The sequence below is a fragment of the Cebidichthys violaceus genome, unplaced genomic scaffold, assembly GCF_023349555.1.
Source record: "Cebidichthys violaceus isolate CVI_PGR_0920_01 unplaced genomic scaffold, fCebVio1.0.p SCAF_10, whole genome shotgun sequence".
In the NCBI taxonomy this organism is placed as follows: domain Eukaryota; kingdom Metazoa; phylum Chordata; class Actinopteri; order Perciformes; family Stichaeidae; genus Cebidichthys; species Cebidichthys violaceus.
In genome coordinates this window covers 11874654-11892105 of record NW_027176263.1, presented here as the reverse complement: position 1 = coordinate 11892105, position 17452 = coordinate 11874654, and the positions used below count along the sequence as shown (strand labels likewise).

The 17452-nt window shown below is 43.3% G+C and overlaps 1 protein-coding gene across 1 annotated transcript in view; it reads right to left on the bottom strand.

Annotated features, from left to right (window-relative positions):
• Positions 1-17452, bottom strand: part of plpp4 (phospholipid phosphatase 4) — a 39648-nt gene that overhangs the window by 15843 nt on the left and 6353 nt on the right. Inside the window, exon 2 of the mRNA XM_068725820.1 lies at positions 5457-5565. Coding sequence (XP_068581921.1) covers positions 5457-5565 — 109 coding nt within the window. The remainder of the gene's footprint in view (positions 1-5456; positions 5566-17452) is intronic.

Sequence of the window (17452 nt, the reverse complement as noted above, 5' to 3'; positions counted from 1 at the left end):
TTCAGTTTATTTTAACAAGGCAAACCGGAGGGCCAAACAGGCTTTTTTGTTGTTCAGTGGGGTCTCTTTTGGTCTGCACAGAGAAGAATTTTGCCCCTCATTTGATAAGAGATTTGGGCCTCCCCGGCACATCGTAATTATTCATGCCTCACAATGGATTCATTACGTTTTGGCCAAATGCTGTATATTTTCTTTGCCTTAAGCAACAGAGGTAGTAAAAACAAAGACAGAGCTCCAGTTACATTATCATAACACACAAACTGGATTTCCCTCGAGTGCTCGAGTTCATCAGTTCAGAGGAGCGTACGTCAGTGTAGCTCTGCCAACTCATTTTGTACCTCACTTTCCTCTTTGAAGGAGCTGGATTCAAATATGTAATCACACTTGGCTTCAAGTGCACCAACAGCTATGATCAGAATTAGAAATTAAACCAGCTACAATTTATGTATGTCGTCATGACATGGGCACAGAGGTGCGTCGCCATTCACAAGTTTGGAACCAGCTATATTATTGTTTCTCTTCTTTCCTTCAAAAATTTTAACAGAGATGAAAATATTATAGATCAGACACAAATAGTATTATTTACATTTGAAATAGTTTCGGCCCCAAAAGAAAAAGAATTCAATGATTACAACTTCCCATTGAATCGATGTCCCCAGTGTTGCATGACAGGGGAGACTACAGTTGGAACTTCAATTTTGAATTTGTTTCCCAGTCCAGAAGAGCGCAGGCGACCCGAGATCATAATTGAACCCCAAGCGCAGGATCACTGACACAGAGGTAGATGAAGTTTGAGGAGGTTCACTGCAGGACAACAAGGGATGGATGGTGGGTGAGTGGAGGGAAGAAGATGGCTGAGAGGCGATGGCCGATGGCAGACTAGGCTGGACGGGTGGATGAGGATGAGTGGCTCGGGGATCGACAGGAAGGAAGGAAGATGACCTGCAGGTGTGATAAGGTTCTAGCGGCAGGTGTGCTTGTTGAGCAGGGAGCCAGGAGCTAGGAGAGTGAGAGCCACGCACACACACACACACACACACACACACACACACACAAACACACACACAGACACAGACGCAGAGACAGATGTGAGGAGGACAGGAGACACAGGGGATGTGGGACATGAGGGTAAATACTGGGGCGCGGCCATAGTATGTTCAGCTGGTATTCCCTGATCCAGTTCCAACACTAGACCTTCTGTTTCTATTGTGACGTTGTAGGAATAGCTTTTGCTCCAGCCTGTATCTGTTAATCCCTTCTACAACTGAAAAGCATGAAAGACCACTCAAAAAATATAAAGAAGTCCTCTCAGTCACCTGACTGTAAAAGGAGATTCCAAACTTTTGAACGGCAGTGTGGTAAAAAAAAAAGTGAGTCAAAATGTCACTCATATTGTAGCAATGAACGACAAAGTGCTTAAGCTAAGCCTTATTCAGTACAAAACAGCCATGCAAGACATACTGTATCATGAACAATATCCCATTATATACAGTGTGATACAGTGGGGGTTGCACCTGCAGATGGAAACACATTTAACAGTGTCTTGCTCCGATGAGGCGTTCACTGTTCGCCACATAGTGAGTAGAATGCACAGCTATTAAATGTCAAGGTGGCTAAACACGCCTACACCCACCTACAAAGAGACAGACACAGATTCAAATACCGTACGTATTTAAATGTTACCTGGCAAAACCGGATCAAAGCAATGAAGCTGTGGCAACTCAGCAGTTAGTGACATGCGTTTGCCAAAAAAATGCAGTGTCAGTGCCCTTTCAGTCACAGCAGCTCCCATCACTGTATCGCTGTGAGGGCATCCAGGGAATCATATACATGCAGGGGGGGGATGAGCTATCTTTAGACAGTATTTCAGTCCTGCCAGTATTTTACTTTCAGATGCTCTTCATAACCTAGAATTATACATTGGCACTCCTGGGAGTATAACAGTTAATCAAAGATATGAAGAGGCATATGTCAATAAGGAAAGCAGCAGTAGGCTACTTATGAGGGTTTGAGTTGCCAAATACATTAAAGCATCCATAAACATCATGTGGAAATTTAAAGACACTCATAAATACGCATTCATGTCTTTTCATTGACAAAGAGATGCATTTTAGCACATGGTCCTAAATAATGTTCATTGTCTTTTTCACATTTCTAGATGCTCTTGAAGGGGACATGTCATTAAAAGTTCACTTTATTCAGAGCATGTCATACATTTAGGTATCTGGAGTCCCTACCAACCCACAAACTGTGAAAGAAGACAACCCAGTCACTTTTTCCAAGATCACAAAATATGTGATTCAAGCCAAGCCATTGAGATTTGGCTCCCCTTCCTCTGTCACTTGAAGGTTCTTTAGATTATACCGCCCACCCTCCATCAGCTTAAGAACTTTGCTAAGTTGCACCATATTTTTATCGCTTAAAGAGACAGGCACAAAAATGTTGTGTTTCAGACAGAGGGTGAGTACGGGTCTATTCAGACAGCCAATGTGAGATTCAAGCTTGTAAACATGTTCTAGTAGAAACCCGAATTACAAGTATGAACATGAAAATGAGCAGGATATGTCCCCTTTAACAGTCCCTTTCAAAGGCTATATGCACATCTGTTTAACCGTGAAATCCTTGTTCAAACGTATGTAAGTGTAACTGGAAACATTTGTTTTAAAGGTCATACTTCCCTTGGTTTGTGAATAACTGTAGCCTAGTTAACTCCGCCTGAAGGGAGGACTCACATACAGTATGCAGCTCTCAGGGAGATTCCCAGTAAAAAAAAAATCATTCTCAACCAATTTTCTGTTACTTTAATACTCTGAATATCTTTTCTGTAAATGGACATTGTTTGTTTTGCCCGTGAATTACATGAACTTTACATAAAATGGAAACAGGATGAGATGAGATTTGACTTGAGGCACTGCTTTGAGGTCTGTATGCTACAGTATTAGCCCGTTTGCATTGACAACAGACAGAAATACAACCGTTGGCTTCACTGATCAGAGGATATGTACTCTAAGAACATTGTGTCGAACAAATTACGAGCACTAGAGAATATTCCTGCCCCTTCCATAATGAGAGAGTGACTCTTAAGGCTAACAGCATATATCTAAATGAAGCCTGCAGTGAGTCACAGCGTAGCTTCATGTAAATCCTCTCCATGGACTATTTTTAATGGCCAGATAAATTCTCCACACCTTCAGGGCTACTGTCAGCACAATGACGTTGTAGAAGCCTGACTGTTGGGTCTCGGCACCGGGAGCATTTTCCCTATAAGAAGCACGTGGGCTGGGTTTTTGGTGGGGGAGGGGGGGGGGGGGGGGGGCTTTCTTCCCCATTCATTATTTAGGGGCCTGCCACTAGCAAAGATCTATGGACGTTGAAGCTAATATGAACTGTCAACATCTTTTAAAAACCATGTTGAAAAAGGAAATAATAGAGTTGAGATGAGCTGGAGATAAGCTCAAGGGTTTGTCTGTTGCTGGACGCTCAGCACCACAGGCGAGTGGCGGAGGAAGTATACTAGGCGTTTTTTGTGTTTTCTGCTTGATTGGCGAAGGCTTTCTATAATAAATGCACTCAAGAGTTTGTTTGTAAACTCCTTTATAATTGGTTAAATCGATCTGTCACCAAGGCTTCTAAACGCCTTTAAGGAGAGCCTCAACGTACAGTACCTACTGTTGATACAGACAAGGTTTAGAGGAGCTGCCATCATGTCTGGAGTGTAATGACTGACAGTTAGTGCTCACCACCTCTGCAGCTGTTTCTGCACATAATGAGATGATTGACGTGTGTGGGAGGAACGCAGGACGGAGCGGTGCGCCAGTCAAAGAAGCGCTGTCAGATAGCAAAGAGGTTAGTTAAACAAGCAATGGTCTTCGCCTGTTAAGCTCATTTAATATTTTAACAGTGAGTGCCAACTACGAGTTCTTCTGACAAGATAGCATGCAGAAATAGACATCCAGCTGTAGAGAATGAAACATGTCAGCCTGTCAGAGAAGTGATTAACTATTCAGCTAAAAGTCACAACCCCATTTAAACAGGGCAACAGCCATGAGAAGCCTGCTTGATCTGGTGGGAAAAAAAAGAGTTTATCATATAAGAGAACAGGGTACATAATGCAATCATCATCGGGACTGAGCACCAATATGTAAAACACATTTATAAGGTATTGTTTAGAGCATCAAATCTATTCGTACTAGCAGCGATGCAAATTTGGGACAGTTGCAACCACTGTTTGAGGTAAATTGTATAGCCAACTGTACTTTTTTTATTGAGTGAATTTGAGTTATATGTCTAGGGCTTTTATTGTGAAAGGTAAGAACAGAAGCAGTGGATCTGGTCTGCACTGCCTTTGTCAACGTTGAAAGGAGAAATCAAATTTGCTGTCTTGGTTCGGTCCACGGCGCTCCTGTGTTGTTGTGCAATATAAGTGTACCTATTGAGTATGTGTACGCTCTGCACAACGTGTTTGGTTCCTGTATTCAAGGTACAAAAGCTCAGAAAAATTGTCGCTCTGGAAAAACATTTACGTATGAATGACAGAAAACAACAGCTCAAAAAATAAATACTGAATTAACCGCAAAAAAAAAAAAAATGACCCAGTGTGTAAAGGTCTTTAGACATGCTGGGAGATGTGTTTTTTTGCTTTAGACAGAGCAAGGCTAACTGATCCCCCTGCCCTCCAGTCTTTATGCTAAGCTAATCGCCTCCTGGCTCTAGCTTCATACTTTCGTACAGACATGAGAGTGGTATAAATCCTTTTAAATCATCAATTTAATGGCAGGAAAGCAAATAAGCACATGTCTTCAATTGTTGATTTTCTTTTCCTTTTGAACTCAGAAATGATTTTATTAAAATTGCCTGCCAAACATTTCATGTCATTAGGTCTGTCTACGTTGGAGGCAGATAGAAATAGTGCAGTATTTTCAGGTCTAACAACAGCTTGTTTGTTTTGGCATTGTGGGAGTCAATTGTTGTCATACTTCACGATGATCACACTTTGAAAATTGGACCATCTAGTGTCCCGCCATCCGAGTCTGAAAACAATGTATGACTCACAACAATATTGGAATGAGCTCTGTATTTCAAGTCTATTGAAGCCAAAATGTGTTTTCCATGAGATTCTTTGGGTTATTTTGCTCAGCATTTACAGCATGAGCCAGAGAGAGAAATCTTAACCTTTCACCGCCCACTTCTGTCCGAGGGAAGATTATATTTACATCGGAAGCACTAATCACTGCAGTTGGTATAGAGCCCTTCTTGTATCTATCGACACGATTCAGGCCTCGACTCAAGAGAAAAGGCTTTGCAGTATTGACCGCCCTAAATGAAGGATTTCTGCACCACAACAATCACTAAGAATTAAGCAGAGGATGCACTTCATGTGCACAACAATGACCATCTATTTAGTGCCAATCAAGTCTGTCAGAAGAGGTATGCATGAATAGAAAGCAGGTACTTACGAACATGACCCTCTTGGGAATGTGGTCTGACTCAACCAGAGGATTCTTGTAGAGCCAAAGCTCCTCTGGTTGAATCACTCTTTCAAAGGGCTCCAGAAACTCTGTAAATCTGCAGCAAGGAACAAATGAACACTGATCAGTTACTCATTCTTAGGCGTTTAAGTAGATGCTTTTACACAGAGCAACATGCGTTCAAGATGCACAGCCCGATTAGGCTTAAATGTCTGCATTTTGCAGGGGACAAGAGAAGAGGAGGCGGGTTCTTTCACAAGGATTAACACATCTGAGGCCATGTACAGTAAGTTGGACTTCATCCGAGATCGACTACACTCGGCGGTACAAATTAGCACGCTCCTGCTTCCTCCAGCCCTCCCCGGCCTCTTGGTGATCTGTCAGAGACGACCTTGTTCTCTGTCGTCTCAACAAAGGCTCCTTGTCGCTGCTTTCAATAGGCCGCTCTGTTGCACAGTCGGGGTTGAGAGATACTCTACTGTACCTCCGAGGGCCGTAGAATACAAACACAGCAGCAAATGTATTTTTTAAAACTACAGTGTTCCTGCGATATTGTCCCATGCAACAAATTGTGAACCAAAAAAATGTGACAGATTTTTGGAACATTTGGAATAATGGAATGGAATAAATAAAGGATAATGATGAAGGCATTGCCTTGATACAGGCCAGTGTAAGTTTCAAAATAAAATAAATAAATAAAAGTATAGCTGAAGTTTCCTAAAGTTTCTTGGGTTTTCTTTGCTCCCCAGATGAGCTGCTTCACTCTAGGTGGAAATAGAGACTGAGTGATGCTCTCCCGAACAACTGCATGCCCTTCAGCAAGGCATTCATCACGCGCCTTGGCTACAAAGCTTACGCATGTTCTGCAAACCTCTCCTGGATTAAAATGGATTCACGTAACAAAATGTCTCATTCCCCCCTCTCTCTCTTCAAGGACCAGGAAAACCAATTATCTGTTTTTAATCCCCCTGAAAGACGCGCGCCGTATGACACCCCGCGGAAAGTATATTTGTCGGTCTGCCGATTACTGTGTTTTTGCGAGAGAGCAGCCTAATCAGCACTGGCTAATTTTACACCTTGCTGAGCCCGTGTGCATGATCCACTTCCGCCATATTACATTAACGGTATGCGCCTGCACGAAGAAAAAAAAAGACTGCGCTGATGACACACAATACGCTCCGCGAACTACTCCCAGCTCGTCCTCTCTTCTGTTCTCTTGCCCAGACACCAGTTACAGGGAATGTTATTGCAGTCTGGAGGGACAGAAAAGCAGAGAGATAGCCACACACCTCCTCGCTTATGAGCGCACACACACACACACACACACACACACACACACACACACACACACACACACACAAGAGCTCTCAGGTCATTAAATACAGCAGTGGTCTGTCTGTCACTCTGCAAGGCTTATCGTACTATCGTGCATCCTACCCCTGACGTCTTAATGAGTTTGAGGCACATGCTCCCCCAAGGTAACTACAGAGATAAAATTCATCTTCACAATATTTCCTATCACATTAGAATGCACATAGCACACACAAACCTGCTGCAGAGGGAAACATTATTATTTAAAAGCCAGGGGCCGTTCGTGCAGGTTTTACAGTTACATTGCTGAAGATTTTCATAAAATCAAACCCTATTTTTGACTCCGGTGAGATATTTGATGAGAGGCTGCAGCTACAGATGCCAATGAACTCCTGAAGTTTCACTATTTTCAGATATTTTCACTATCTCCGTGTTCACTGGAGATGATCCCTTTCATAAGGTCAAAATTAAAATGCCTGTTGGACATGTAATAATATTCCTCCTACTTTTGGAGAATTTGTATCCAATCTCCTGCAAAGAATCAATACCACCCTCACAGGATTTGCCTTGGCTCGAGTTTCTTTTTTGCCTCATCTCCCCCGTCTTACAGACATGGACTTTATTAGAAGAAATACTCCAGTGGGGTTTCGGTGCACTTTGAGGACTCCAGGCTCCGAACGTAGTTGGAATTAATCAAGGCTTTCATCCGTGGATAGAAGGGCCTGGCCTTTGTGGAAACAAATTTTACTATCATTGTAATTTACAGGCTGAGATGAAAGCAGTGGAGGAGTGCAGCATTTACAGGCTGGTGGACGGAGGATACATTTGTTTGAGCGGGGAAGGAAGGACAATGTGGATTACAGTCACATTAGTGCAGCTAATGTCAGAGCTCGGAGAGGTAACGACATACACAGCGTGAACCCCGATTTATCCGGCTGAGGTGTAATCACACTGATTCAAAGAGAGAGACGGAGGGGGTGGAAGGTGATGGTGGGCTGCAATACAGCAGAAACAAACTCACAACTGGCACATTAAGACAGCCAAAGATGCCTTCATACATAACAGCCAAAGTGATATTTAGTTTTACATGGTTTTTGCTTGTGGCTTATTTCCTGTTATTTTCCTGTTACATCTGCGCCTCTTTTTATTCTGCTTATTTCCAAGCTAAAAAAAACAACAACCTTTCAACACTTTCTGCAGATGACCATGAGAGCAGGAGCTACAGAGAAGAGACATAGATGAGGAAATAAAGCATTCAACACCCACCATGTCTCTCCAAAATGCAGAGTAAGAAGTGTATAAAAAAAGTCTACAAAGGCAAACTCTAATCAGTACTCCAGTGAGACCTAAGGCCCTCTCCCCTGCTCTCTGGCCAGAATAGATGAGCCCTCTAAGTGCTCATAAAAACGGAGGCGCACAAAAAGCCCTGAACTCAGCACCGCCTGCTGGCTGCCTGGGGAGCACCTCATTCTGTTTTATCTGCTTCTGTTTGCTCCGTGTAGAGACACTATTGAGCGGCTTCTATAGGCTTCTATAGGGGCCACACCTTCCTGGATTAACCGGCATCCTAGCGGCTCTGTGGGTGAGTATGTGAAGATGTTGAGATAACCGCTGATAGCGCACAGTACATTCACATCCATCCTCATGACTGTGCTTTAGTCTAGGCTGACCCCTTTTCTAACTCAGGAAGGTTTTAGATTTTTGCCTCTTCCCCGTTCCTTTTCATCCAAAAGCTCTGCAATTGAGCCAATTCATCATCACCAATTCCAATCCATCTCTGCAAGATGCACGTTCTAAATCTGTTGAACGCTGCCACAGCCAAGGAAATAAAACTGAATCGCTGAAACACTTTAGAGATTCAGCACACAACAGCGTGGAGACCAGTGCGAGCGGCTGATTTGAGAGCTCTTGATGTGCAATGCACTGTGGGCAGAATCTCTGCTGTGCCAGCGTGACAAAAGAAGAAAAAAACAACAAAAGTCAAGAAATTCCTCCTTAATTAGTTAGATATGCTGTGGAGCAATGATGCACAAAGAAGAGTGGAATAGCTTAGCTGGATTAACTTCAGGCAAGCTCCCGTTTTCACAAATCTAAATTTGAAAGTAATGTTTTGGCTCACTGGCTGTGTGTGTGTGTGTGTGTGTGTGTGTGTGTGTGTGTGTGTGTGTGTGTGTGTGTGTGTGTGTGTGTGTGTGTGTGTGTGTGTGTGTGTGTGTGTTTGTTTGTTTTCTATCACAGATATATCCAAACAGAAGCTGAGCATTCATCAATATTGATCGCATTATATCTGCCATCGGTCTGAGCCAAACACAGAGAGCCACTTATTAAACTGCAGTCACGCAGCATTTATCTACAGGTGCAGGAGGCCACAGAGCAGCTCGAACAGTGCGTAGTTCACTCAGCGGACGGTGCGCGTGACCGTCACCTCTCAAGAGAAATGAAAAACACCGGTGGAGCTTTGCCACGCCCGACGACACGGGGGAGCAGAGGTCCGTCGGAATGTCTCAATAGTCGGCTCGGGGCTAGTCTTGTCCCTCCTAAGTGGTGAGGTTAAGCCGTTTTCCTCGCCTTGTTGCACTTCCCACCAGCGCGGTTGTGACTGCCACGGTGCCTGACGCAACCCAGAGACACATTCAGAAGGGGTTGCAGTTTGCAGGGTGCGCGCTCACATTTGATTGCATTTGCTCTCTCGCGAGGCGCACATTTGGCTGCGTGCGTTCAGCTAAAGGACTGAGGGGAGAAGACTTGGAGCCGTCCATCTGCCAGATTGTGGGACGGAAATTGAAATTAATTTTTTTCCCCTCCAGATCAGAGGTGGGCAGTCATCACTGCCATGTCCCCCCCCCCCCCCACCCCTACTTATTACTCCAGTCATTGAATCATACAGCAGGGCACTATTGAAAAAGTGACTTGTGAGATTTACAAGCTATTAGGATGAGAGGATGTGTAGAGCCCTGAGGGAAATTCCCATCCTTCTCTGGTCACTGCATCTTCTGGTTCATTTACCACTGGTAAATTCCCATTCCTCCTCTTACCCGCCATTAAATCCAGCTGGAGAATTGGGCTGGTCAATAAAAGCTAAAAGGTCAGTGGTGGATGTTGAAAGCTTGGACCTCGATATATCTAAAAAAAAACAAATATATATTGGAAGAAACATGAGGAGGAGAGATCTAAAAGGGAAATAATAAGTGATGAAGAGAGAGAATGGTGGAGCGGACTGTTGGCCAGCTGTGTGGACAAATCAGCAACACTGATGTTTAGTGTTGAAGGTGCTATGGTATGAAGACCATAACACAGTGCATATATTAATGTTTGCATGAAGAACCAGAGGGGCAGGATGGCCTTCAGGAGAAGTACTAAGATACTATGAGTCAACATCATTCTAATGGAATATTAGTAAAAAGGTATTAAAGGAGCAGTTGGACATTTTGACAGAAATACGCTTGTTCTCTTTCTAGAGGATAGCTAACAAGTGGTCTGTTAGCTTAGCATAACAACAAGGGTGAAGCATTTCGCCTGGCTCTGTCCAAAGGTAATAAAATCTGCACCAGCACCTTTAAAAACACCTTATCTCTGGTGGAGAGTGGTATTCTTAATTAATAAGAAAAGCAAATAAGCATATTCCCCAAGTACACTTTCTGGAATCTACTTTGTTCTGTGTTGTACTAACCTGGTAAAGTCCATAGGCATATATGAATGGGTACATTTTCACGGAGCACATCAGCTCACATCAGCTTTTACGGAGTTCTGCGTTCTGAGAAATGTGCTGTCACAATGTTTCAACCTCAAAAAGAGAAATTCATAATGATTGGTGGATGGGAGTCGCGGCAGGTGAGCCGAGGTTTCTCACAAATCCACAGCTTACACAGTCAACACTGCTGGAAGGGAAAAAGTAGCACAGCACAGGTTTTTGCTTAAGTTTCCCTCTCTTACTCCACACAGAAAAAAAATAAATAAAAATCCTTTTCCTGCTAAATCAAATTTAACTCCTCTGGCACGGCTGGATTAAAATAAAGACAACTGGTTATCTGTGATTCAATAAAGCGCTGCTGCAATTCGATTAGAGGTGGGTCACAGTGGAGAAACTGGGGAGCCGACCGATCGAGGATCCGTTCTTGATTTAATTATGTCGCTTTATTTCATTCATATCGGACCCAAAGACCAGAGCACAGCACTGCTGCCTTGACAACTAATGTGCACTTATGTGTGGTGTTGATTGTTGAGAGGCCTGGGGATAAGAGCGCTTTTTAGGAACGGCAGTTTCAATCCGGCTAGTAACAATCTACCTGGAGGATTCCCATTGGATTACAGAGACCTATAAAATGACATTTGAGGCTGTGGTTTTTTTTTTTCTGATGGAATTGGGACACCCTGCAGGGGAATTTGTGGAAACAGAAGTTATTGAGCCTGGAGGTCAGGTTGAGTGACTGGTTATGGGCGATGGGTTTAAAGGCTGAAGTTTGGCGACAGTACTGAGACCGGAGGACTGAGGTCTTTGGTCTAGAAAAAAAGTATATGGATGGGTAAATTAAGTTGTTAGCCAACAAATGAAGTCACACACCTACGCTCTTTATACTAATATCCTCATCTGAACTCCCCATACAGCAAACTGCAGAGCTAATGTAATCATATTCGATCCACATAATTACTGCGAGGCATTCAAGAAGACGTTATGTGTTTTCCTAGAGGCGTCTCGTACTGTACTCTGCTCCGCAAGTCGGAATTGTGTGAGTGCAATAAATGTCACGTCGCTTCTCCCTCCGTCTCTGTTTGTGTTGGCGGTTACAGTCCCGGCCTCTGCCGAACGTGTGAGGAATGCACAGCACCGGTCCTGTCAGAGGCAGGGGAGAAGGGAGAAGGGAGAAGGGGGGGGGGGGAGATAGATGCTGAGTGACACTCAGCTATCGCCGGCCTCCCTGGAGATATCTTGTCTCAAATTGGCAAAATGGGTGAGAGAAAAAAGGAAAAAGCCATCCTTTCGCTTGTCACGCGATACACTCTGGTGGAAAATGCAGGGTCATTTCGATTTTAATTACCCATTCACACTGGATCATTTCAAGAATGTGCATTAAAGAAGCCAGTATGTAATGAGAACGAAACGAGGGCTGGCTTGGTCAGACGACAGGTGTCTGTCCACGATAAAGGTCCCGGAGACTTGTTGAGAAAGGTCAGAGGCTCATATTGGAGACCGGCATTAGGAAACGCAGCGGTCTGAAGCTGGCAGGACATGGCCGAGGGGACACAGAGGGATTGGGGAATGATGGAAGCATGGTGGTGGTGTGTGGGGTGTCGTGGCGAGATAAGTTTCCAGCCCACAGCAGGAGAGAATCGAGCCAGGTCTGCTAAGAGCAGATGATTTGCCAGCAGGCTTGTCAAACGCTCCGCAGGTCCGAGGCTCATATTCATTGAGCCTGCTGAGTAAATGCATCGACTTTATCGGCCCATTGGAGACGGCTCATCAGATCTGGTGAGCTCTCTCTCTCTTTCTCTCTCTCTCTCTCTCTCTCTCTCTCTCTCTCTCTCTCTCTCTCTCTCTCTCTCTCTCTCTCTCGTACAGTGGAGGAAACTGTCACCCTTGGATGCTCATATAAAGCACTGCTGAATATGAAGTGCTGTAGTTCAGTGTTCTGCTGTACCTGACTTTGCATCTCATATACATTTATATATATTTCATATATTTTCCCACTAGGACTGGTGGTGAATATGATCAATCTCATCACCTAACTCTCTGGAAGAAAGCAAATAAGATTTCTTCCCAAGATAGCTGAACTACTGCTTTCACTATGAATTACAGTATAGGTCATAAATTCCACAGGATACTTAAAATGCCTCATGTTTTGGCAACATTTCATTCTATTGAGGCAACCATTTATTAAAAACGATGTCATCTCAGTCTATTCGTGTGATTTAAAGAGTAGCTTCTCTAGATAGAAGCCACGTTCTTAGTAACTGCCAGCAATACTTGATGTTTCATTGATGTTTTAGATCGACACTCTGCAGTCAAACTCCACTGTTGCACAAACAAGATGCATTAACAAGCTGATTAACAGTGCTGATTTGTTGTATGATGGATTGTTCCTTTAATAACTGGGATATAATCAAACAATGTGCACCTGCTGTATCTAATTTTATTCCAGCTACGCTTACTCTGTAATTATCCCACAACCTTTCAATAAACCGCACTCACTAGAGGGTGAATACACAAGGGAATTATGTATAAATCAGTTAACTTTGAAATGTTTAAATCTACACGACAAATCGTTTTTTTGTCACTTAATTCACTTTGCTTTGAAATTGATGATTATATAAACATAAAACAACAGACCTGCTCCGGCACACATAACGAATTCTGCAGGCTGAGTAATTGACATCTGTGGTCTCACCTAAAGGGGCACGGATCACGGTCAAATACTGTCATACCATGACAGTAAAAGAGCGTATGCTCTAAATAGGCAGAATACAGTTTCTGTAACAGTGAAACACTGTAAATATATCAGTCAAAATAAAAAAAATTGCATTTATTTATTTTTTAAAATACATTTTACCACTGTTAAATGTACTAACCATTTTGCTGATTACGGAAATATACCGTAACATATATAACGGCAAACACTATTGTTGTCTTTTTACACAGAGCGTTTTCAAATCTCACCAGAAGGTACTATACTTGTGCGGTTGAGCATGTGGGTGCCTTTGCTTGTGTGTGTAGTTTATTAAGTTAAGCATAAGTTAACTGTGTTTGGAGTGTTGGAGAAAAGACAGAGGAAGGGAGGGAGGTAGCGAGGTTTACACATGGATAACCTGATCACTCGCACTGCCAGTGGTGTTGGACACAAATATGGGCCTGGGACACAACGGCGACATTTATCAGTGCTGTCATGCTCATTGCTCATCCCAGCAAAATGTCAACAGTCGACAGCAATGGGAGAGAGAGATTCCAGCCTCGTGGTCTTTGTTCGTTCAAAGCCAGGGTGAACATACACACGGCCCTCAACAGCGTCTGCAGAGTGCTGAAGCTGGTCATTAGCAGCATCAGCAGCCAGGGTGCACTAATAGATGCACAAACATAAACTGTGTATGCGTTTTGTGCACACACACACACACAACAAAATTACACAGAAAATCAGATACACAAATACTGGCTTTTCCTCAGACACGTGAACAAACACAAAAATACACAGTGATGTTGTACTTTCATGGATCTATAATCACTTACAATACATCTGCTGATCTGGAACGTGTATATATCGAATGTTCTCTCTCTGTGACACTCTTCTATCCTCGGGCTGTTTGAGTTTCATTGGCCACAGCTTGAATTATTTTTTTTCTCTTCTTCCTGGTTATTTGTTTGATTTCTGCCAAGCATTCTTCTCTGGGATGAGTTTGGCTACCATTTGGATTTTCTTTCCACAGAACCCCCATGTCATCTTGATCTTTTTTTTCTCATTATCTTGAGGACGGGGATGTTGTTTTAGAAGCTGCAGGGCTTGCACAATTCGCATGAGCAAATAAACAATGCCCGCTGATATTAAAATATTCCCACTGCACATGCAAGTACAGTGATGTAAAGATGAATCACTGCCCTACAAGTGCTTTCTTTAATTATTTTAGGGAACAGCTGGGTGGAGCCACGTGGGGCTTGTAGCCCCCTATTTTATTGTCAAGCACATGCAGAATATTGTCTCCCAATGGACAGACATGTGCTGTCGGCTAAAAAGATGAAAGTATTGACCTTTCAGCCTTGGCTTTAAACCAGGTGTTTTCAAACTGTGTGGGGGTTGCAGTAAGGACGTGGAGGGAAAAAGTGAGACAAAGATAGTTTGCAAGGTGAAAGGGACCGGTGCATGCTGGTGTTCTAAAAACAGCAGGATGTTAGCTCTAGGTGTGCCGCAGAGTCATGACTCAGTTGAATCTGAACACACAGACGGGATACGCATATATTGGGATTCAGCGCAACTTGCACTTTCTGAGGATTTAATCATCACTACAAATAAACGTCAATCAGAAAGAGAAACTTCTTATAACCACAGAACTTGCTTGAGAATCATCATGTTTTAACATTTTCTTCAGTATCAAAGTAAATCAGTGACAGCTGTCTGTACATCCAAGGCCACACTGCAGAAAGGAACCGCAGTTGAATAATTCAGCATGTTTTTAATGGTACCAATTTGTCAAAATGTAAGCTAAAAACCCTTTGGTTCATGTATCGTACAGCTTCTACGGTGTAGCCTAAAGGCCCTGTACACCCCCCAACAGGTTTTCAGATATTCTGTCTGACTGGTCCTTTTCTCTGGTTAAAGGTGGGCGAAGCTATGCAGGAATTGCACTAATGAGTATGATAAAGGCAACCAAGCTAATAAAGACAAAGAGAGATGTCAGTCGAGCCCGTCCGTACGCACCCACACGGAGCTGTAATCAGCAACGACGTCATCATTGAGAAGTCACCGTGAGAATTTGGAGTCTGCCTTTATTCCACAACCATAATCATCGTCGAGCTGTCATCCGGTGTGGCGTCCGCTGTTCAAGCTTCCTCCTGCTGCTGTCAAGACTAAAAACCTGTGTACGTGGGTCGAAATGTAACAAGCTGTTGCACGTGGAGGGTCTCGTCTTTCCATTTGTCAATAACGCCCGCGTCTGTTCCCAGCGTCGGCAAACGTTGAGCATTTGAAGCTGATCTCAATTTAACGAACTCAAAACACAACGGCTGGTGACCTTTAAGTTATACAAGTTGCCAGAGATGTGTCTCTACCTCCTACCTAAACTTAGGAAACCACGGAAAGAGCCTGGTCTGACAGCAAAACCCAGGGGCCTGAGAGGGACACACACAAACACACACACACACACACACACACACACACACACAGACAAAATGAAGGCTTCTCTAGAAGAAGAGATTTGGGCCAGGAGACGTGTGTGTGTGTGTGTGTGTGTGTGTGTGTGTGTGTGTGTGTGTGTGTGTGTGTGTGGTGGACAACAGCTCTTTCATCTCCTCAGCCCCTCGTCTGTGTTTTTACAGATAAGAGTATGAAGCTGGAAATGACAGTAATGGGGCAGATCTAAGGGAACTACCTGAGAAAGGAGCAATGGAGGGAGGAGGTGACAGACAGAGAAAGAGAGAGAGAGAGAAACGGAGAATGGATAAGAATAGAAATATCACGACGGTAGGAAGTGTAAAGCAGTGCGGGAACTGCCACTTTCACACTCTACACCTCCGAGGGCTCCGACATTCCCCCCTCAGCTCAGCCTCCACCTGCTGAGCGCCAGCTGCGGTTCACATATTTCATAATAATTGGGGACATTTTTCGCAGGACATTTCTAGACAAATGGATTGGCTGCAGCACATAATATCGGACAGTAGGTCTATATAATATTATTGCCATCATTCACATCTTCTGGGCTTGGAGTTGTTAAAGCGATATCTATTATTCTTAACAGAATACCACGCCGCAGTAAGAACTTCTGCCAAAGGATCAGCATTGTAAAATTTGATTGTATGATGGTAACAGATAAATTCCAGCATATCATTTTCCAGCTGAAAATGCCATTTAAGTTAAAGCCCATCAGCCTAAGCACAGCTCTCACTGTGACTGTAGTGTAAACGACTGGATTCTTGATGAATGTCCCTTGTAAACATGTCTGATTCATTAGATTCATTTCACTCTGTAATGAGAGCTCTGTGGGCAGGGCATTCGGATAGATTTGGGTGAAAACTGCCACAAAATGTGAGAAAATAATAATTCTATGCCTCACTGATGACTACGCCATACAAATGAGGGAATTGGTTGTGATTTCTTCCACAACTCTTTGCGATGCGAGAGCAAACTGGATGTAACTGAAGAGAAAACCCTGGAAATCTTCTTCAGATGTGATCGCAGCAAAAATTATGCAAAAATGTTTACTTTGATTAATTTCATATTGACCCAAATCTGTCTTTTGACCAAACGTGTTATTTTCTGCGATTCTATACTCTCAGTTGCCAGATCATTAGGTACACCCAGGTAAAACTAATGCAGTCTACAACAGCTGCACCACCATGAAGCTTATAAACTGGCACCTGAGTGTATCGTTGCAACTAGACGAGCAGTGGGGACAACTAAGTACATTTACTGTACTCAAGTACTGTGCTTTTAAAGTTTTGAGGTACAGCACTTTATGGGAGTTTTTCTATTTCATTCCACTATATACTTCTACTCCAAACATTTGTGAGGGAAATGCTGCACTGTTCACTTTATTTCATTTGACAGCTGTAGTTATTAGTTACTTTGAAGACTCAGATTAATAATATAATAATTATTTTTTGCCGCCAGGAGGATCATGCGATCAGTTGTGTGTGCATCTGTGAGTTAGTGACTGTGCAACTCATCGTCTGTCCATGGCCAATCTCGCATTCTGCTGCAGCAAACTGCATAATATTTGGGGTGGCCAATTATGGCTCAAGTACCTCTCATAGCTGCCATGACTCACACTTTCTCAAGACACCTTTTATTACCTGTACCATACCAGCCAGACAGCTTGGTTGATTTCAATTTTGCAAGATTTTACGGAATGTCTTGCTTTGAGCGGACGGCCTGCATGCACTGCTGCTTGTTTTTGAGTTTGAATGAAGTGTGTTTTACTTCACCTTACAGCCTCTGGCTGTCTAAATGCACTCAATCACATAATACAGCCGTGGT